At 46.4% G+C, this 21641-nt stretch overlaps 1 protein-coding gene across 3 annotated transcripts in view; it reads left to right on the forward strand.

Moving 5' to 3' along the window:
• Cers4 (ceramide synthase 4) overlaps nucleotides 1-17765 on the forward strand; it is a 34885-nt gene extending 17120 nt beyond the window's left edge. For all 3 annotated transcript variants that reach the window (XM_038345753.2, XM_038345751.2, XM_038345752.2), the window contains exons 2-11: nucleotides 7754-7927; nucleotides 10615-10732; nucleotides 12299-12417; nucleotides 12716-12773; nucleotides 13551-13601; nucleotides 13944-14036; nucleotides 14281-14409; nucleotides 14925-15031; nucleotides 17053-17209; nucleotides 17303-17765. In XM_038345753.2, the coding sequence (XP_038201681.1) occupies nucleotides 7755-7927; nucleotides 10615-10732; nucleotides 12299-12417; nucleotides 12716-12773; nucleotides 13551-13601; nucleotides 13944-14036; nucleotides 14281-14409; nucleotides 14925-15031; nucleotides 17053-17209; nucleotides 17303-17479 (1182 nt within the window). In that variant the 5' untranslated portion in view covers nucleotide 7754 and the 3' untranslated portion in view covers nucleotides 17480-17765. The remainder of the gene's footprint in view (nucleotides 1-7753; nucleotides 7928-10614; nucleotides 10733-12298; nucleotides 12418-12715; nucleotides 12774-13550; nucleotides 13602-13943; nucleotides 14037-14280; nucleotides 14410-14924; nucleotides 15032-17052; nucleotides 17210-17302) is intronic.
• Nucleotides 17766-21641: the final 3876 nt, after the last annotated feature.

The raw sequence follows: 21641 nt of genomic DNA on the forward strand, positions 1-21641 counted from the left end.
GTGACTCAGTTTTCTTGTGAGCCCAGAGGGCTCACGATCCAGTTACATTCAGCAGCCTTCCTCACAGAACACTGACCCGCCAGGGACCTAGCCCTCAACACCAGTACTTCTGGGGAATATTTATAATCCAGATCTTCACAAGAGGAAAGTTCACATGATCCGGCAGTCAAAAGAGACAAAGGGGTCAGGTGTGGTGGCACAGGGCACTCTCTGCACGGAAGGGCCGAAGCAACTTAGCAGCAACTTAGCAGGGCTCACACCTGGCTGCAGGCTGGCTACTTTGTCTGTGGTCCGAGACTTGTGGGGTGGTGAGGAGTGAGCTGAGTTGAGGAGGATGAAGCCTGACTTGCAGATGCCTGAAGAATCTGTTTCACTAAAACACTTATTTTTTTTTAACCTTTACTTTTATTTTGTGTGTATGGGTGTTTTGTTTGCATGCATGTCTGTGCACCATGTATGTACAGTGCCCACAACAACTAGGAGAAGGCACCAGATCCCCTGCAACTGGAATCAGAGATGATTGGGAGCTGCCATGGAGGTGATAGAATTGAACCTGGATCCTCTGCAAGAACAGCCTCTCTCTTAATGAGTGAGCCATCTCTTCAGCACCTCACTAAAAATTCTGAAACTCAGTATGTGATGCCATTGTGAAATTAAACAACCGTTTCATTTTGCTTTGGTGTCTGTCCTCTTGTAGACCAGGCTGGCCTTGAACTCACAGAGATCTGCAGGCCTCCTCCTACCAAGTGCTGGGATTAAAGGCGTGCACCACCACTGCCGGCTCATTTTGTTTCTTACAGCCTATTTATTTTGTGTGTCTGTGAGGGCACGCATGTGCCACAGTGTCCATGTGGAGGCCTGAGGACAATTGAGGGAGTTAGTGCCCCCTTTCTACCATGTGGTCTCAGCAGTTAAACTCAGGTCATCGACTTAGTGGCAAGCCAGAGGGCTTGCTGAACCATTTTGCTATCCTGTTTTTATTTTTATTGTGTTGAAGCAAAGTCTGGTATAGCATGAACTGTCCTCAAGCTGCGATGACAGATGTGTGCCACACCCAGCTCCTAACATTAAACTTTAGAACAATTTTTGAAAATGTGTGTGTGTGTACGTGTGTGCGTGTGCGTGCGCGTGTGCGTGTGTGTTCCAGTCCTCCCATCAAGGCGGTCTGAGAAGTTTTCAGCACCTTATGAAACAATGTTTCACTGCCCCTTTGCTGATTTCCGCTCTAGGCTTTCTTCTCTCCCAGCAGGAGATTCCTGGGGGAATTCCAGTTTCTTGGGGCCCATTGTTTCAATAGTCCGATACCCGGAAGTGAGGGACACAAGTTTCTGTTCCGAGTGTGCTCATCTCTGTCCATTGGGACTTTCAGAATAGTAAGGATCAAATTTAAATACACAGGCCTCTATTAGGCATGGCAGGATAGGGCTTTTAGCTCCTTCATTCACTCCCCTTGCCTTTCCTTTCTTACCTCCTCTCTCTCTCCTCAGCTTAGCTGGCCCCTCCGTTGGGCCCTTCAGCACAAAGCCCTGGTCTCTCGCTCCTTGCGTACAGGGATATTTTTAGTTAGTAAGAGGGATTATCAGCTGAGTCCCAGGTGGCAGGGGCCTGGCTGGGAGTGGGGCCAGCTAGGCTTCAAAGAGCAAGCAGGCGGGGGTGTGGGGGTGGTGGTGGGAGGTGGGGGTGGCTTGGGGTGGGGAGGAACTCAGGGGTAGGAGGGCCTTGAGGATAATAAAAGCTGAGACTGAGCATGCTGGCCCAGCCACCTATGCTGGCTCTGACTCTGCCGTTCACCTCACTTACATTAACTTGCCTTGTGGCCTGCTCTGGCTCAACCCAGCTTGAGCACAGGAGCCAGACTTTAAGGGAAGGACAATGGAGGTCAGGAGGGTTTCCAGGCAGCGTGAGCCTGCTGGGAACTGCCTAGGAATCATCTAGAAAGCCTATAGTGATGCGTACCTTCTATCCTAGCACTGGGGAGGCAGAGACCGGGGCATTTTGAATGCCAGCACATCCTGGGTTGCATAGGGAGACCCCGAGTTTAAGAACCAGGGGCTAGGGTAGGGGGTGGCTCAATTATGAGTGTTTGCCTAACATGTGAGGGGCCATGGGTCCTGTCCCAGCACTGCAAAAATAATAGTAATATTTTTCATGGCAGGTGTGGTGATGTATGCCTATTAGCATTTGAGAGGTGGAGGCCAGACTGGGCAAGATTATATCTTTTAAAGCAAGGGTTGGGGATATGGCTCAGCAGTAGAGCTTATACTCCTACAGTGAGGAGCTGGAAGTGTATTGCTAAGCACAAGAGAATCTTTATCTAGAATTTACCAGGGGACTGGGTCTGCCTATGATCCTCCAATAAGAGGGTGAAGGCATGGTTTGGCAGTAGAGAACAGGCTTAGAATCCACCATTGTGGGTCTGGGAGTGTGACTCGGTGGTGGAATCCCTTCCTAGAGATCCCCAATGAAGGACTAGGGTCACGGCTCAGTGGTAGAATGTTAGTTAGGGCTGGGGATGTATCTTACTGGGGAGCATTTGCCCAGCCTGGTCAAAGCTCTGGGTTCCACTCGCAGAACTGGGGATGGGGGTGGGGAAGGGGCATGAAGAAAATCATCCAAGGCCTCAGTGCTGACTCAGTGTGTAAAGGGCTTGAGTTCAAGTCCCCAGCTCTCACGGACATGCCTGTAATGCCAGTGTTGGGGATCAGAGACAGGAAGCTCTTGGGAGCTCCCTGGCTAGTCAGTCTAGTCAGCTGGCAAGCTGTAGGTTCAGTGAGAAACCCTGTCTCAAAAAATCAAATGGAAAACAAATTAGGAAGATAGCCACTATATCTGGGCTCCACATGTACGTGCATGAGCCCATGCACTTGTACATGTATGCATATTCTACCCTGTTGCATGAATAATAAAAACCCAGAGACAGATATTGGGGTTCAAGATGGAGATCAGAAAATCAAAGCAGTCAAGCCACTGGAGAGATCTTAACCTCTACCAAAGCTCAAACAAAGGGGCAATCCTGCAATGCTCTCCACCAGCTTCAGACTCCGTGCTCCTGCGAGTTCCTGTCTCTTCCCCTTTATATTTCTCTCTCCACCCAGCCATATCACTCCTGTCTCCACCTCTCTAGTGCTGGGATTAAAGCCTTGTGACTCCCTAGTACTGGGATTAAAGGTGTGAGCCACCACCACCACCTAGATCTGTTTTCTGGATCAGTCTTGTATAGCCCAGGGTGGTCTTGAACTCATAGAGATTCGTCTGCCTCTATCTCCCAAATCCTGTGATTAAAGGTGTGTGCCACCACTGCCTGGCCTCTGGTGGCTTAGTTTTGCCCTCTGATCTTCAGGCAAGCTTATTTATTAAAACAGAAATAATATACCACTCTATACCCCACAACACAAAGAATCTTCCAGAAGCTGCCATATACTAATGACTTCTCAATCTTTCACAGACCACCAGTTTTCTCTCTGGTGACCATTATTGACATTGTCACTTGTGTAGCTCTAGGCATCATTCCCAACCTCCCAGTCCTCCTGGAAGGGACTATTGTGGATCCCATTTACAGATGGGGAAGCTGAGACACAGAGAGATTAAGTCATCTACTCCCAAGGTTACATAACTGGTAAATGACCGAGCCAGAAATTAAACCAGCCAAGATGAAATGCTTATGAATAGTCACCACCTATGTCCCATCTCCACGCCATTCTAGCCCTCATCATAACCCACTAAAGTAGGGATTTGCTGTACTCAGTTTTCAGATTGGCCATAGCAGATATGAGGAGGTGGAGCTGAGTTTCAAAAGAAAATGTGAAAATTGAGGAACCCTGAAGCCCTTCGTCTTACTGGCTGCTTAGAATCCCCCAGCAAGGAGCTGGGGGTGTTGACTGAGATTTCTGTCCCTTTTGGACAGGTGGTGGCTGGGGGTGTTGATCGAGATTTCTTTCCCTTCTGGATCGGTGGTTCGGTCCCAAAGAAACAAATAGAGGTCTCCTGCCTCTCATGTCTTGAGAGCTGGAATTGTAGGAGCATGCCACCTCCTACTTTTGTGAGGTGATTTGTTTTTAATTTGCATGTGTAGTGTGCATAACTTTGTATGCATGTTTACTTGTGTGTATGAGTGCACATATAAATGTGGGCATGTGCATATAGGGGCTCTTGGTTGATTTTATGCACCTTTCTAAATTCTTCTCTATAAATAGAGACTTATTTTTGTTTCCTGGCCACCCAAATCCAAATAATCACACAAAACTATATTAATTGCAACATTGTTTGGCTAATGGCTCAGGTATATGCCTAGCTAACTCTTACATCCTAAGTTAACCCATTTCTGTTATTTTATATTTTACCATGAGTTTTGTGGTTTGTTACCTCACATGTTGCTTCTTGGGCGGCTACATGGCATCACCCTGACTCTGCCTTGTTTTCTCCTGCATTCAGTTTAGTTTTGCTGCCTAGCTATACTCTGCCCTTCCATAGGCCAAAGCAGCTTCTTTATTAATCAATGGTAATAAAACATATTCATAGCATACAGAGGGGAATCCCACATCATATCCTCATTTCTGTCTAAATAAAAAGGAAGATTTTAACTTTAACATAGTAAAACTATATGTAACAAAACAGTTATCAAGCAAGAATTATAGTTACAATATTTAGTCCATTTACATTTGACAAATTAAGGGAAATACTTTATCATCTATCCTATCTTTGTGAGTCTAAAGTTTTATATCTAATTTATCTTTTATCATAACTAAAAACCTTTAATTATAACTATCAAGTCTTCAATTCCATCAAAGACCCTAAAAGGATGTAATATTACCTAAGTAAGCAGGAAGTACATTGTTAGCAACTTCCAAAACTTTAAAATTGGCAGAGACATCTTGTTGCCTGTACAGTCACCCTGGACAGCATACAGAGGGGAATCCCACATCAGCCCTTTACCTTACTCATCCATGCAAGGTCTTTTTCTGGACCTGAGCTTGCTTTTTCAGCCCTTCTGATTAGCCAGTACCTCCTGTGGGCGGGGGGTTACAGATAAATTGCCACGCCCATCTGGCTTTTATGTGGTTCATTCTATTAAATTTCATCTTGAAAGAAAAGAAAAACGAAACAACTGCCCCCAACAAACCAAACCAAACCAAACCAGCAGACATCAAACCTCAGTTAAGTGGGTTCATCACTGTGACAAAACATATATCAAACAATTTAATGGACAAAAGATTTATCCTGCGTTTCTACTTGGAAGGCATCATTACATCATGTGGAGGTGTGGTGGAGCAGAGCAGTTTGAGACACCATGGTCAGGAAGCAGAAAAACAGGATTAGAGGCAGGCCTCAGGCACAAAGGAGCCCCAAGAACATGCCCTGCAACCTCCAAGTGCTCTTCCTACTTTGTTTCTGTGTTAAAAGATGAGCCACTGAGTCAGAACTTCCAGGATCTAACCATGGAAATGCTTTCTCAGACAAACCTGAGGTATTGTTTACTGAGTTTTAAAAGGTTTATTTATTTTTGTGTGTGTCTTAGTTACTGTTCTATTGCTCTGATGAAAACACCACGGTCATGACAACTTATAAAAGAAGGTATTTTTCTTCTGAAAAAAATAAACTTTAACTTCAGAGAACAAATGGAACAAAGGGATCAAACAATAATAAAAGGAAAACACTGAAAGTCTACAGAGTTAAAAGAAAAATCCTTTGGTTTCTTATTAGTCAGACAGATAATGTAATTGTACTGTGATTTTCTTTATATCCAATTAAATATTAAATAGTAAGAAAAATATTGGTCTGTAATGTTGAAATAGAAATATACTCCATATCTGCTATTAAATGTGGTAAAAGGCAAATAAATGCATATATTTGTGAAGAGTATTATAGGAAGTTACTTTAAACAAACAAACTCATCCGTGTGCTTAGTGAACTGTCTGGAAGAATAGACACCCAACTCTAAGAAAGTTTTCTCAAAGGAAAGAATCAGGGTCGCGGTAACAAAACAGAATGTCAGTGCTTGTTCTATGTAATTCTTTTTTGTTTGACTTTTATTTTCTCACATTTAAGCAGAAGAATTTTTATTTATTTTTTGTATTCTTTAATTTTTATACTTTTTGTTTCACTAACGTGTGGAATATACTTAATCTCTTTTTTTTTTTTTTTTTTTTTTTTTTTTTTTTTTTTTTTTTTGGTTTTTCGAGACAGGGTTTCTCTGTGGCTTTTGGTGCCTGTCCTGGAACTAGCTCTTGTAGACCAGGCTGGCCTCGAACTCACAGAGATCCGCCTGCCTCTGCCTCCCGAGTGCTAGGATTAAAGGCGTGCGCCACCACCGCCCAGCTATACTTAATCTCTTAACTTCTTTAGTTGTTCTTGGTAGGTGATGACTTGCTTACGCAGTTCTACACACTCTACTGACACTCCCAAGTCAAGTCCGTTTCCATGTCCCAGTGAAAACAGACAAGTTTCTGTGGCACACATGGTGCATTGCGTACTCTACATTAGTTATTCTTACTCTCATCAAAGTAATTTTAATCTCTACATCCAAATATGTCCAGTCATTATAGCCATGAATGACTTTTCTCAATGTTGCTTTAGCATGTCCAGCTATTCTACCACTACCTAATCACTTTTTTCTTTTTTTTCTTTTTTTCTTTGATTTTATTGAGCTACACATTTTTCTCTGCTCTCCTCCCTTCCTCTTCCCTCCCCTTCAACCCTCCCCCAAGGTCCCCATGCTCCCTATTTACTCAGGAGCTCTTGTCTTTTCCTACTTCCCATGTAGATTAGATCCATGTATGTCTTTCTTAGGGTCCTCATTGTTGTCCAAGTTCTCTGGGATTGTGATTTGTAGGCTGGTTTTCCTTTGCTTTATGTTTAAAAACCATTTATGAGTGAGTATATATGATAATTGTCTTTCTGGGTCTGGGTTACCTCACTTAATATGATGTTTTCTAGATCCATCCATTTGCCTGAAAATTTCAAGATGTCATTATTTTTTTCTGCTGTGTAATACTCAATTGTGTAAATGTACTACATTCTTTGGTCAAGGGGCATTTAGGTTTCCAGGGTCTGGCTGTGATAAACAATGCTGCTATGAACATAGTTGAGCACATGTCTTTGTGATACCATTGAGCATCCTTTGGATATATACCCAAAAGTGGTTTTGCTGGGTCTTGAGGAAGGAAAAGAAATATTTAATTGAGGCTTGCTTACAGCTTCAGAGGGTTGGTTCATTATCACCATGGCAGGGAGTGTGCCAACAGGCAGGCAAGTATGGTGCTGAAAGTTTATATCCTGACCTGTAGGCAGAGGGACACTGGGCCTAGAGTTAGCACCTCAGTGGCACACCTTCTCCAAAAGCCATAGCCCCTAATTCTTCTTAAATTAAAAGGTCTGCCAACTAGGGACCAAACATTCAATATGTGAATCTATGGAGGCATTCCCATTCAGACCACCACAATGTGTATGGAAGTTTTGCCTGCCTGCATGTCTGTGCACCACGAGTGCAGTGCCTGTGGGAACCGGAAGGAGGCTTTGACTCCACTAGAGCTGGAGTTGCGGATGGTCGTTAGTTGCTGTGTGGGAGGCGGGATTTGAACCCTGGTCCTCGGGAAGAGCAGTCCGTGCTCTAAACCACTGTGCCTTCACTTCAGTATTCCCCTCTTCTGACGTTCCTTCAAGTAGAATGCTCTGTGGCTCTGGATGCTCAGCCTCTTCCACTGTCTACATGCTTCTAGTTGAGTTGATCTGCACTTACCTGATTGTGTCTCCACAGCATGTTGTTCAGCTTCAGTGAGTGGCTGTGGCAGGAGAAGTACTGGTTACCACCCAACAGCACATGGGCAGAGCTGGAGGACCGAGATGGCCTGGTGTTCGCCCACCCTCACCACATGCTAGCTGCCTTGCCAGTGGCTCTGGTCCTGGTGGCTGTGCGTATCGTCTTTGAGAGGTGAGTGCCATGCTGTGGCTGGTGGAGCCCTGCATTTGCATGCATGCATGCCTGTGTATGTGTACCATGTGCATGCAGGTGCGCCCACAGGTCAGAAAATGGTTTCAGATTCCCTAGAGGTGGAGTTACAGGTGGTTATGAGCCACTTGGTTTGGGTGCTGGCATCTAAACTACATTCCTGGAAATACAGCAAGTGCTCTTAGCTGCTGAACCACCTCTCTGGCCCCTTGAACATCTTGTTTTCCTGCTTCCACTTCTTAAGTGTTTTATGATAGGCATCTGCTATCACTCCTAATTCGTGCTCCGCAAGCATTCTGCCATCTCAGTCACATCTCCAGACTTCTACAATTCTTCTAAGGTGTGTTTCAAGACAGAGCTCTTGGTCTATCTCAGGAGGATCCCATTTTAGGTTCAAGCCCTAACCAGAAGTGCATCTTCATTTGTGGTTCCCACCATCAAGGGGTTTCTGAGCTCTCAGTCCCCTGAACACAGGCAGGATGAGAGTGATCTAAGGAGTATTTGCTGAAGTTATATTTACCTCATAGACTTAATTTTTTAAAAATGTGTATGTGTGTGTAGAAGTCAGAGCACATACTCCTATCACTATTTAACTACCTTTTGGCAGGGTGACTAGCAAGCCGAGTGATCTTCCTTTCTCTCTCCCCACAACTCCCAAGAAAGGTGAGGTTACAGGCAGGCATATGGCCACATCCAGGTTTTTGCATGGGTGTTGGGGATTTGAACTTGTGTCCTCATGCTTGTGTGGTAAATATCTTTACTGAACTATCTCCCTAGTCCCTTCATATACTTTTGAAGGCTCCTCTGCCATATACAACTCTTTAAGATGTCTGCATGTCTTAGCTCAATTCTTGATGCCAGTATATGAGATGGAACTATTATTAGCCCTGCTTTACAAAGGAAGAAATGGAGACAACAGAACGCTTTAGTAACATGTCTAAGTAACATGTTCAGTAACATTTGTAGGTCAGCTGGGTGTGTGGGAGTTGTGGGAAGCCCAGTTTAGATAGGCCTTCAAAGAAGGTTGCTTTCCCGTAGGAGCTGGGAAAAATAGGGATGAGAGATGTCTTAATTAGGGTTTCTATGGCAGTGACAAGATGCATGTCAACCGTGCAACTCTTATAAAGGAAAAACATTTAATTGGGGTGGCTTATATTTTCAGAGGTTGAGTCCATTATCATCATGTGACATGGTGGCTTGCAGGGAGACATGGTGCTGGAGAAGTAGCTGAGTGTCCTACGTCTTGCAGGCAGCAAGAAGTGACTGAGACACCGGGTGTGGCTTGAGCATATATGAGACTTCCAAGCTCACCTCCACATGGCACTCTTCCTCCAACAAGGCCACACCTCCTAATGGACCGCCACAGGAGAGTAGGGTGGTACTATGCCTGACTTCACCACTGGATCCCAGATGGGTGTATTTTCACATTTAAGTGGTACATGACTGTAATCTCTGCATTGGGAAGGCTGAGGCAGGAGGATTGCCAGTTTGAGCATAGCCTGGGCTGCATAGGGAGACTGTAGCAGGCAAGCAAGCAAGCCAGCAGACATGGTAAGAGTGCTAAAGTGAGCCTGATCAGAGCTTGGACTTCCCCCTGTGGGGTAAGTACTCAACAGAGACTGGTCTCCCTTGCTCCATCACCGTGGTGTCTAATAGGACTTCTTCACTAGATGGATCTAGGTCTCAGGTTTCTTTTTTCTTTTTTTTTTTTTAAATTATTATTATTTTATTTTATTAATAAAATAAATACTTAAAAAAATACCAATCCAAATTCCCACTTCCTCCCCTCCTCCCACTTCCCTCCCACTCCCTCCACACACCATTCCCCCCACCCCCTCCAAGGCACCCTGCCCTGTGGAAAGTCCAAGGCCCTCCCCACTACATTCAGGTTGAGCAAGGTATGCATGCAAAGAGAATAGGATCCCAGAAAGCCAGTACATTTAGTAGAGACAAATCCCAGTGCCATTGTCATTGGCCCCTCAGTCTGCCCCAACTGTCAACTACATTTCCTTCCTTCCTTCCTTCCTTCCTTCCTTCCTTCCTTCCTTCCTTCCTTCCTTCCTTCCTTCCTTCCTTCCTTCCTTCCTTCCTTCCTTCCTTCCTTCCTTCCTTCCTTCCTTCCTTCCTTCCTTCCTTCCTTGTTTCTTTTTCTTTCTTTTTGAGGGACTAGTTTCTTAAGTGAGGTTTAGATGCTAGAACTCTGGAGATGGCATTCAATCTCCATTTGTGGTCTTGGGGCACCCTCTTGTGGTCAATGTGGGTACTGATTAGCCAGGTACCTTCCCTGAAGTAGGGATTGTGGGATATCAGATTTAACCGGTGATGCCCCTCCCTTGAGGAGCCTCATACAGGGAGACTAAGAGTCAGAGGACTTTTGTTCTGGTTGAGGATGGGTGAAGGAACCCGGGTTCCCTGTGAGTTGGCCTGAACATCCCTATCCTGAAGATAATGCTAGTCCCTTTTCCTAGGTTTGTTCCAGGGAGAAGTGGTAGAAAATTTATTTCCTGCGTGGGCATTTTGGCTCTGTGTTTCCATACCCTCTGTTCTGTAGATTTGAATCATACATGCTGATGAGGCTTGCCTGAGCCTCAGGTTCCCTCCATTTCCTCTTGGTATGGTCACATCCCATTCATTTGAGTTCTTTTGGGTTCTGTCTCCCTTGCACTCAGATTTGTGGCCTTGCCCCTGAGCCGGTGGATGGGTGTGCGGGATCAAATCAGGAGGCAGATGAAGCCCAACCCAGTGCTGGAGAAATACTTCCTCAGGATGGGGCAGAGACCGGTGGAGGTGAGCCCCCACATCTTCTTGACATCTGCATGGGGGTGTCCCTGGGACCTGGAAATAGAAGTCCTTTGTAGCACTTATTGGAGGTTGCCCAGGGACCTTGAACTCACCCATAAGTGCCCCCCTTCCTACATTCAACCTGAATCCACAGATTCCCTGGTACATGAGGCTCTACCCTCCTCTCCTGGGATACGAGGCTCCACCTCTGCCCACTGTGTTAAGACTAGTAGACTAGTCATGTCCTCCTCAGGCTTCCTGTAGCTTGGAACCACTTCTCTCCCAGCATGAGACTGCCCTTCCTAGTCTCAGTTCCCTAGGTCTTGAAGCCCCATCCCTCACGTCTTTCTGAGATGTGAGGGCACACCCCTCATCTCCCTGAGCCATGAGGGTCTGCCCCCTTTTAGGCTTCCTGAATTATGAAGTCCCACCCTTTCTGGTCTCCCTGGGACTTGGGGAAGCCTTTTAAAGATATCGAAGCTTGAATGTGGCCCTTTTTAGACTTCTTGGGACATGAGGTCTTTCTGAGACTTGATGGTCCTATCATTCTCAGGTTCCCCAGGGTTTGACACTCTGCCAAACCTTCCTGGGTCATAAGCCCTGCACCTCTAGGTTTCTTGGGACTTGAGGCCCTGATGCTCCCAGACTTCTGGGGACTCATGGTCCTAGCACTGCTAGGCTTCCTGGGATATGAACTTCCTCATCTCTTAGTCTGGGACATCAGCCTTATATTCACTCACCAAACAGATTCTGGGATCACAGTGAGAAGAGTAGGTTTCTTCCCTGTTCTGGAGAGGGACAAGGTGTCTGTTCCGGTGGAGGGGCTGGAATGCCAGAAGCTGCCCTGTGACTCTGCTTCTATTCCCATCCTTGGTGGGGCTACTCAATTGGCCTGGTCTGGGCAGGTTTTCTAGGGTAAGGTGCAAGTCACGTCTGTGTATCATGGCTGGGGACAGGGTAGCTTTTTTGTTTGCTTTTGTTTTTTTGAGGCAGGGTTTCTCTGTGTAACTCTGGCTGTCCTTGAATTTGCTCTGCAGACCAGTCTGACCTTAAGCTCACAGTCCGCTGGGCTCTGCCTCCCAAGTGCTGGGATTAAAGGCATGCACCAACTGCCTGGCTGGCAGGTTAGCTTCTTCTATAGAGCAGAGAGCTAAATGCCTGCCTGGGGTAGTAGCCTAGTCTGCTTTCTGTTGCTGTGCTCAACATTGAATACAAGTTGTAGAAGAGAGGGTTCATTCCAAATCACACTTTCAAGTAACAGGCGATCACTGAGGAATGTGAGGGCAGGAAACTGAGGCAGGAATCGAAGCAGAGGCCATGGAGGAATACTGCTTACTGCTTTGCTACCTGTGACTTGTGTGTTATATAGGCAGGACCAGTGTTCTGGAGGTCTCTCCACCCATACAACCTCTCTTTCCTCTCACTATAGTGGATATGGCTCTGTGGGAAGGATCTTGAGCTTCCGGAGGGGGGTGGGGTGAGAATCAAAGTGGGACCCATGCATCTGGGGACAAGGGTAGGAAACCAGCACTAGGCCACTGTAACCCTTCTCCCTCATTACCCTCTGCTCAGACCCAGATGGTCCTCCTGGCTGCCCAGTGTGGTCTCACACTACGGCAGACTCAACGCTGGTTCAGGAGACGTCGGAACCTGGAACGTCCTCGCCTGTCCAAGAAATTCTGTGAAGCTAGGTAATTATGGGGAGGTAGTCTTTCTGAATGATAAGGCCCCACTCCTAGCCTGCCTCGGTGATGAGATCCCATTCCTTCAAATCTGTCTGGATAATGAAACCCTGCCACTCCTAGCCTGTGGGTGATGAGGCTTCACCCCTCCCTAGCCTCCTTGTCACTTGAGGTCCTTCCCTTCCCACACTCCCCGAGATGTGAGGCCCCACCCCTTTTCAGTCTCCCTGACAGATAAAGCTCTACCCCTGGGGCCTGGACACTGCTCTTTTGGCAGATGCCTCACTAGCTTCCTCCCCCTCTGCAGCTGGAGGTTTGTCTTCTATCTGTGTTCCTTCGTGGGTGGCATCTCTGTCCTCTACCATGTGAGTAAACCTGAGGGTCACCGATCCCACAACCACAAGCTGACTGTAGACCTTCTTGCACCAGGAGCTGGCCATCTGCAGTGAATGAATCTGCTGGGGAGGAGAGGGAGGCCGAACTGGAACAAGCTGGAGAGAGCAGGGCGGAGCTGTGGTGGGGGAGAGAGCATGCTGCCCTACTTTCTTTTTCTGTTGCTGTGATAGAATTTCCTGAGAAGCAGCTGAAGGGAGAAAGGGTTTATTTTAGCTCATGGTTCGAACGTCACAGTCCATCCTAGCAGGGGAAGTAACTTGAGGGAGTTGCTTACATCCTAATCAGGAACAGATAGCAAGGAATGCATATATGTTAGTGTTCAGCTCACTCTATTTTTCATCCAGCCCAAGGCCCACTTCATGAAATAGTGCTCTCCATTCAGGATGGGTCTTTTCATCTCAGTTAACACAAATAAAAAATCTCTTATGTAGACATATGCACAGACCAACCTTACCGAGATAATCCCTCATTGATACCACCTTCCCAGGCGGGTCTCAATTGTGTCAAGTTGACAGTTAAAACCAACCCTCAGACTTAACACTCAGCAGCTGTGGGCAGACGGATAGTGGATTTGAGGACCATGTGAGCTACACAGTGAGACCCTTGCTTGAAAAAGCCTAAAAGCAGGGCAGAGTGGAATCTGTACATGGAAGGCTGTGGAAGCCCTGGTTGTGGAGGGTTCAGATCCAGAGGTAGGAGGCTGGCTTTTGCCTTTGGAGAGCTTGAGATCCTTTGTTCGTTCATAGGAACCATGGTTGTGGACACTGGCATTGTGCTGGGAAAATTACCCACAGCAGGTGAGTGGCAAGTGAACTGTGGAGAAACTCAGTTCTGTGGTCACAGGCAAGAGAGACCCTACCCCACTGCCTGCATGTATGGTGAGGCTCCGCCCCACTAGCTGCCTGTATGATGAGGCCCCGCCCCACTAGCTGCCTGTATGATGAGGCCCCGCCCCACTAGCTGCCTGTATGATGAGGCCCCGCCCCACTAGCTGCCTGTATGATAAGGCTCCGCCCCACTAGCTCCTGTATGATGAGGCCCTGCCCTTTTTGTTGCTTGGATGATATAGCTCCTCCTCTGGGAGAATCTTCATCCAGGTCTCCACACATCACAGTTAATCTTTCCTTACCCTGCTATAGACCCTGAATCTGGCCCTGTACTGGTGGTACCTTCTGGAACTGGGCTTCTACATTTCACTGCTAATCACTCTGCCCTTTGACATTAAACGCAAGGTGAGTTATGAGTTACACGTCAAACTGGATGTGTGGGCACCATGGTGGCGATGCCTCCTAATCTCTGGGGAGAGGCTGAAGTGAGATGAATTGGCCTCAGCGTTGCACTATGAGGTGCTCTTGATTCCTGGCAGAAGGTATGGGATCCAGAGGCCTTATAGATCTTCTGAAAAGGCTTGCTTCCAGGCATGGGGCCCTCCAGCCACAGAGGCTTGTCCCAGTGGTGACCCATTGTCTTCTGCAGGACTTCAAGGAGCAGGTGGTGCACCACTTTGTGACCGTGGGGCTGATAGCTTTCTCCTACAGCTCCAACTTGCTGCGCATTGGCTCTGTGGTGCTGCTGCTGCATGATTGCTCCGACTACCTTCTGGAGGTGGGTTCACCTCTAACTTGCCCTGCCAACCCTGCTTTTTTCCTGGCCATGGAGAGGAGGCCCTGCCACAACTGGGCTGCCTGATAGACCCCGTCTCTCCTTATCTGCTAGGGTGATGATGCCTTAATCCCTCAACCTCGCTGGGAGGTGAAACCTCACTATTCCCTCTTTAGTGTCCCGGCAACGTAAGGCCCATTTCCTCTTGCTCTCTCTGGGACAGGAAGTCCTTATCCCTGTCTGACTCATTTGGATGTGAGACCCTGCCTTTTCCAGCCTTTTAGGATCTGAGGCACCATGCTCCAGTCTCCCTGGAGATGAAATACTCTGTGTCTTATCCCTGCCACTCTTTTTTTTTTTTTTTGTCCTTCCTACTTAGTTCTGGAGATACAACCTTACCTCAATCACTTGCTCCTCCCATAGCTTCTTGTCCCCAGGTAAAGGATCCCCCTTGTCTGATCCACCACTTTCCATGGATTCTTGGTCCTAAACCTATTTCTCTTTGCTGCTCTCCCCAGGCTTGTAAGATGTTCAACTATTCCCACTTTCGGCGAGTGTGCAACGCTCTCTTCATCATCTTCTCCTTAGTCTTCTTCTACACTCGCCTCATATTCTTCCCCACCCAGTGAGTTCTGAGGGATAGGGAGATGGGAGGGTGTGCTCAGGATCCAGGAAGGCCTCACCCTTGGTGCTCTACCTCAGGGAACTGGAGGAGTTGGCTGAAGTTTGTCGAGGAGGCAGGAAATGGTGTGCCTGGCCCAGAGCATAGCATATGCAAAAGGCCCAGAGGTCAGAGGAACAGAAACTGAGTGCAGCACTAATGCAGTGCACTCTTAGAACAGGAAGAGAGAGGAGGAGGCTGTCCGAGTGCCTGGTCCCTAAAATTGTCTAGTAAATATTTTTTGATATTTGTTGAGTCTTTGAAATGTGTTAGGGAGTGAAGAAATATCAGAGAGAGCAATGCATGTGTCTGCTCTGGAGCTAACAGATATGGACGAGGAAAAGGACAGACAGGCAAGCAACAGACCACAAGGCACAAGGGACTGATAGCACTGAAGAGAAAATAAAACTAGGAAGTGTGCAGGGAGCAGGTTTGTAGGTAGTTGGCCTTGGATTTGTCCCTCTTCGGGGGTGTTTCACTGATAGCTGTTGTGTATAGAGAATGAATGGGGCTCAAGAACCATACTGATCATAGAAGAAGATGGTCCAGGTGGAGAGAGCAGCATATGCAAAGACTCCGAGGCTAGAATGTGTTCCAGTGTTGGAAGAACAGAAATGAGTTCATGTGGTTGGAACAGAGAGAAGGATAAGGTGCATGCAGGTGGGTGACCAGGGGAAGTAATGAAGGATTCAATGGGATGTTATCTGAAGGGTGGTGGGAGCCATGGAGGACTAAGGCAGATGTGGGAAGGTGGGGCAGATGAACCAGAGCAGGTGAGAGGATATGACCAGAAGGGGACACCATCAGGACTAGGAGAAACTTCAGGAGGCATCAGGAGCCCAGCAGCTCTGTGCTGGTTTTGAGGGGCTTATGCTCCTTGGTAGACATGGAGGCAGGTGGCCTGTCAGCTTGGGCTTTCTGGAAAGTGTGGGTGTGTAAATGCAGGAGTGGCCAGCGTGTGGCAGGCATTTGCAGCAGGAGGCTGGGCAATGTCATCTGGGACATAGGTATGGATACAAGCCAATTCCTAGAGCTCTCTGATTTTGGTTGGAGAGTGATGGAGAAGTTCTGAGAGCTGAAGACTGGACCAGTAGTGACGTTCAGTGATAAAGATCTTGTCTAGTGCCCCTTAGGTACAGGGTTGGGCAGAGAGGAGGAGTCAGAGGGATGAGCGAGAAGGAAGGGGCAAAGAAAGAAAAGTAAAGGGAGAAGATGGATAATATGGAGCAAAAAGTGAAAATGAAAAGAGGAGAGGAAGAAGATAAAAGATGGAAGGAAAGACTAAAGAAGGGAGTGGAAGTTGGTGAAGAAGATGGAGGAGGAGTACGGAGGAGGGAGATGAGTGTGGAGCAGGGAGAGGTAAGTATGGAGGAGGGAGGAAGGAGAGAAGGAGGAGGAAGGGAGAGTGTGCAGAGGAAGAAGAGGCAGAAGAGGCAGTAGAGTAGAGGAGGGATAGGCGTTTGGGCTCCTAGAAGGCATAAGAGCCTTGGGGGGGGGGGGAAGTAGCTAGGGACAAAGATTAATCAAGGGGATGTGGTTGAATTTTTCTTTCTCGTATATGAAATAGCAACAGGGTTAGTTTTGATGGTAGAGGATATGTGTAGGACACGGGAGCTGTGACCTTGCAAAGAGTTGGTCTAGTGGGTTCAGGAACATTGTCTCTGACTGGTGTCCAGGTGCTCTGTGAGATGAGTTGGTAAGTCTCAGGTTGATGTAAAGAGTTATTGTGTATCTAAGGACAGATGGGTAATCATAAAGGGTCACCTGGGAGGGCCAGTGGCACACTTGTTACTGCCTTGTAGTTGTGGTAGAGAAAGGCCAGTTGACATACTTGTATGCTTCACTGATTTAACATAAGCAGGTCAAGAGAGATACCATCTCAGGAGAGGGCACTAGGGAGGCTCAGGAGCACAGATAATCCATGCAAGTTTCTAGAATGGGGAGCTATACAGACCGGTGAAATTCTTTCTTGCTTCCTGCTTTAGGGTCCTCTATTCCACTTTGTTTGACTCCATCAAGAACAGGAGTCCCTTCTTCGGCTACTATTACTTTAATGTGCTCCTGGTGATGCTGCAAATCCTTCATGTGTACTGGTTCTGTCTTATCCTGCGCATGATCTTCAGTTTCCTGTGGAAGGGTCAGGTATGGAGACCTAACAGGGTCGGCTCCCAATGCCCCTCCTTGTCTCAGTGCTCCTCACTATGTTCTGAGCTGTGGTCTCGTCTGTTTTCACAGATGGCAAAGGACATTCGTAGTGATGAGGAAGAATCAGACTCCAGTGATGATGGGGCAGTTCCTGAAAGTCCTCAGCTAAAGAATGGGGTGACTCGAGGGTCTGTCCCAGCCATTGCCAATGGCCCACGGAACCGGGCAACTGGGCGTCTGGCCAATGGGCACACCCAGTCCACATAGACAACTTAGGACTGACATTGAGGGTTGCCTCCAGCATTGTGAATATCCAGATGCTGGGCTGGTGACCCTGGGAGACAGGGAGGTCCTCCCCAAGGTAGGAAGAGGACTTGTGATCTGTTTCCAGCACTTCCCTTTTTATCTTGTCTCCCTTTATCCCTTTGAGCAACTGGACAGAGCCTGGGGGAGCAGTGGACTCTGCATTTGGCCAGAGCCACCCTCAGGCTGTAGCCTGGGGGCTGTGGGGAGCCTTGGCTCCAAGGACCAATAAAACTTCAACAGAGATGAAGTCTCTGCCTGAGAGTTTTGGTTCCCTTCACAAGTCTTCCTTTCCATTCCTCTGTTGACAGGATTCCTCACTGCCACATCAAGATTTATGTCCATTCCCACACACATACTATCATGGCGTGAAAATACTCCCCATCCCCCGGTCAGTGCCTTCATCATATTCTCCTCCAGAGTAGCTCTTCAAGGACATTGTTATTAGCTTATAGGCACTGGCTAACAGGAAAAACATTATTAAGCTTAGATGCAGCTTCTCTGTCTGAGGCTACACAGCATTCCTGGTTCAAGTCAGAAGGTAAGAGCAGAGACCCAAGCACAATTAATAAGAAGTCTCTTTGTCACGACTGAGAGCTTAGCAGCTGTACAGATAAAGGTTCACAACATCAAACCTATGGTCTTTGTGCCTTGACATCCACAGTACTGTGATCTCAGGCTTGTAGCCATACTGGTTTCAAACCCTCAAATTCTCTCAAAGCTATTTTTATCTTCAGTATTCATCTTTCTTCCTTCTCAAATGCCCCTTCCTATTCTTTCTGGGCTTTCCATCCATGCACTATTTATATTTTCTGTCACTGGATGAAGGTTGTATGGTGATAGTCAAGATATTCATCAGTATGGCTATGGGAGAAGGCCAGTTCAGGCACCCTCTCTGCTGCCCAAGGATCTAGCTGGGGACATCCCCTTGGACACCTGGGAACCCCTCTAGAGTCAAGTCTCTTGCCAACCCTAAAATAGCTCCCTTAATTAATATATCTTCTTCCCTGCTCCCATATCCATCCTTCCTCCATCTCAACCATCCCATTCCCCCAAGCTCTCCCCAATTCTCCCCTTCTCCCTTTTCTCTCCCCATCTCCCCTTCTCCCCATCCCACCCCACACCCTGCTCCCAACTTTTGCCCAGTGATCTTGTCTACTTCCAATATCCAGGAGGATAAATATGTTTTTCTTTGGGTTCACCTTCTTACTTAGCTTCTCTAGGATCATGAACTATAGGCTTAATGTCCACTAATGAGTGAGTACATACCATATTTATCTTTTTGGGTCTAGGTTATCTCACTCAGTAAAGTGTTTTCTATTTCCATCCATTTGCATGCAAAATTCAAGATGTCATTATTTTTTACCGCTGAGTAGAACTCTAATGTGTATATGTGCCACACCTTCTTTATCCATTCTTCCATTGAGGGGCACCTAGGTTGTTTCCAGGTTCTGGCTATTACAAATAGTGCTGCTATGAACATAGTTGAACAAATGCTTTTGTAGTATGATAGGGCATCTCTTGGGTATATTCCCAAGAGTGGTATTGCTGGATCCTTTGTGTCCTGCTTATCCAGTTTGTACAACATACTGTCATTAGTCAAGGCAAGAACAGTTTTTTTTTTTTTTTTTTTTTTTTTTTTTTTTTTTTTTTTTTTTTTTGCCCAGTGGCTAACCTCGCCACAATGAAATCAAACTCCAGAAGGGATTTCTTCAATGCCCATCATCTTTTCTGAAGTAAGTTGGTGCTGCCAGGAACAGAGATATCTCACTGTTCTGAAAAGCCTCAGGTTATTCAATCTTAAATGCCATATTTTGTATGTTTTTGAAGTGTTTGAAGACCATCTATCTAAATGTATAGGCTTAACCTTGAAAATATACCTAATATGACTACAAGTTTGATTATTAAAGATGACTACTAACCTGCATCTTTTAGTTATATATTACATTTTTAAATGAGCTGCATTAGAGCAATACTCCAATAAGAGTAGAAACATAATTCAGTATAACAAAAATAACCTTAAATTTATGTCAATATACAAAAAGTCCATACCAATGTAAAATATTAGAAACAGTTTTTCAAAAGTAAACTCAACAATGCACACTTTTATCCCATCATTTTTATACTGTATTTCTCCTTTTGACTTCAGAAAGAGATCCCTGAATCTAAACTCCTCATTTAGCTTTTTCCATGACCAGTAACAATTTGTAACCCCCTCCAAGTGATGACAAACATTTATAACCCAACAAATGACCAAAACAAAACAAAACCACTCACCCCACCTCTTGGGAATGGGCACATTGTGTTCTCTAAACTGCTTCTTGTTGTCTGGAGGTAATGGCATCTTTGGGGGACTGTGAGAAAATTATGATAATAGTAAAGTCCTGGTTAGAATAGTCTGTGGGGATGGACCATCTCAGCCAGCAGCCTTGAAGCTGTTCTGGATGCAGAACTCTGAGGATACTGCAACAGAGGCAATCTGAGAGGCTGGATCACCTGGGACATCCATTTTTATTGGTGCCTTGCCCCCTTGCTCTGAAAACACAAAACTCTGAAAGGTAACATACATTAACACAAGTATGGGCTGTATGTTGTATAAGAACCTGCCAAAGATGTGTTGTCGTTTGTTTGATCAGGTAAAATATATGTTGTCTGTCTTGTAGTTATTTTAGGTACATTTCTTTCTGTCTGTAAGCAGGCTTCCAGGGGGGGTCTTCTCTGATCAAATCTGGTCCCTTATCAATCTTGAACAGATCCACAGCCTTTTGCTTCCCCAAAGCAAGACTTTTTTTTGGAATTCCATTTGAAAGTTAAGGCATTCTTTTTTTTTTCTCAATTTTTTTATTAAAAATTTCCATCTCCTCCCCTTCTCCTCCCCCTTCCCTCCCCTTCCTTCCACCCATACCCCCACTCCACCCCTCTCCAAGCCAAAGAGCCATCAGGGTTCCCTTCACTATGTTAAGTCCAAGGTCCTCCCAGCTCCCCCTAAGTTCAGGAAGGTGAGCAACCAAACTGACAAGGCTCACAGTGAGCCCGTCCATGCTGTAGAGTTCATGCTCATCGCCTTTGTCCTTGGTTTCTCAGTCCTCCTCCACCGTCAGCCACATTCAGAGAGTCCGGTTTGGTCCCCTGTTCCATCAGTCCCATTCCAACTGGACTTGGTGGTCTCCCGTTAGATCTGTCCCACCGTCTCAATGGGTACACGCACTCCTCACGGTCCTGACTTCCTTGCTCGTGATCTCCCTCCTTATGCTCCTCATCAGGACCTTGGGAGCTCAATCCGGTGCTCCTATGTGGGGCTCTGTCATTTTCTCCAGCCAATGCCAGGTGAAGGTTCTATGGTGATATGCAAGATATTCATGAGTATGGCAATAGGATCTGGACATTTCTGGCAGCCTCTCCTCAGCTGCCCAAGGAACTAGCTGGGGGCGTCTTCCTGGACACCTGGGAACCCGTCTAGAGTCAAGTCTCTGCCAACCCTAGAATGGCTCCCTTAACTAAGATATATAATTCCTTGTTCCCATATCCACCCTTCCTATATCCCAACCATCCTATTCCCCCAAGCTCTTCCCATCCTCCACTTCACACTTTTCTCTCCCCATCCCCCCATCCCCCCATCCTACCCCACCCCCAAGTTCCCATTTTTTGTCCGGCAATCTTGTTTACTTCCAATATCCAGGAGGATAACTATATGTTTTTCTTTGGATTCACCTTCTTATATATCTTCTCTAGGATTTTTTTTTTTTTACGAATTATAGGCTCGATATCCTTTATTTATGGCTAGAAACCAATTATGAGTGAGTACATCCCATGTTCATCTTTTTGGGCCTGGGTTACCTCACTCAGGATGGTGTTTTCTATTTCCATCCATTTGCATGCACATTGCTGGTGGGAATGCAAACTTGTGCAACCGCTTTGGAATGCAGTGTGGAGGTTTCTCAGGAAATTTGGGATCAACCTACCCCAGGACCCAGCAATCCCACTGTTGGGAATTTACCCAAGAGATGCCCAATCATATTACAAAAGCATTTGTTCAACTATGTTTATAGCAGCATTATTTGTAATAGCCAGAACCTGGAAACAACCTAGATTCCTTTCAGTGGAAGAATGGATGAAGAAAGTGTGG

The sequence above is a fragment of the Arvicola amphibius genome, chromosome 10 (genome assembly GCF_903992535.2).
Source record: "Arvicola amphibius chromosome 10, mArvAmp1.2, whole genome shotgun sequence".
NCBI classification, from domain to species: Eukaryota; Metazoa; Chordata; class Mammalia; order Rodentia; family Cricetidae; genus Arvicola; species Arvicola amphibius.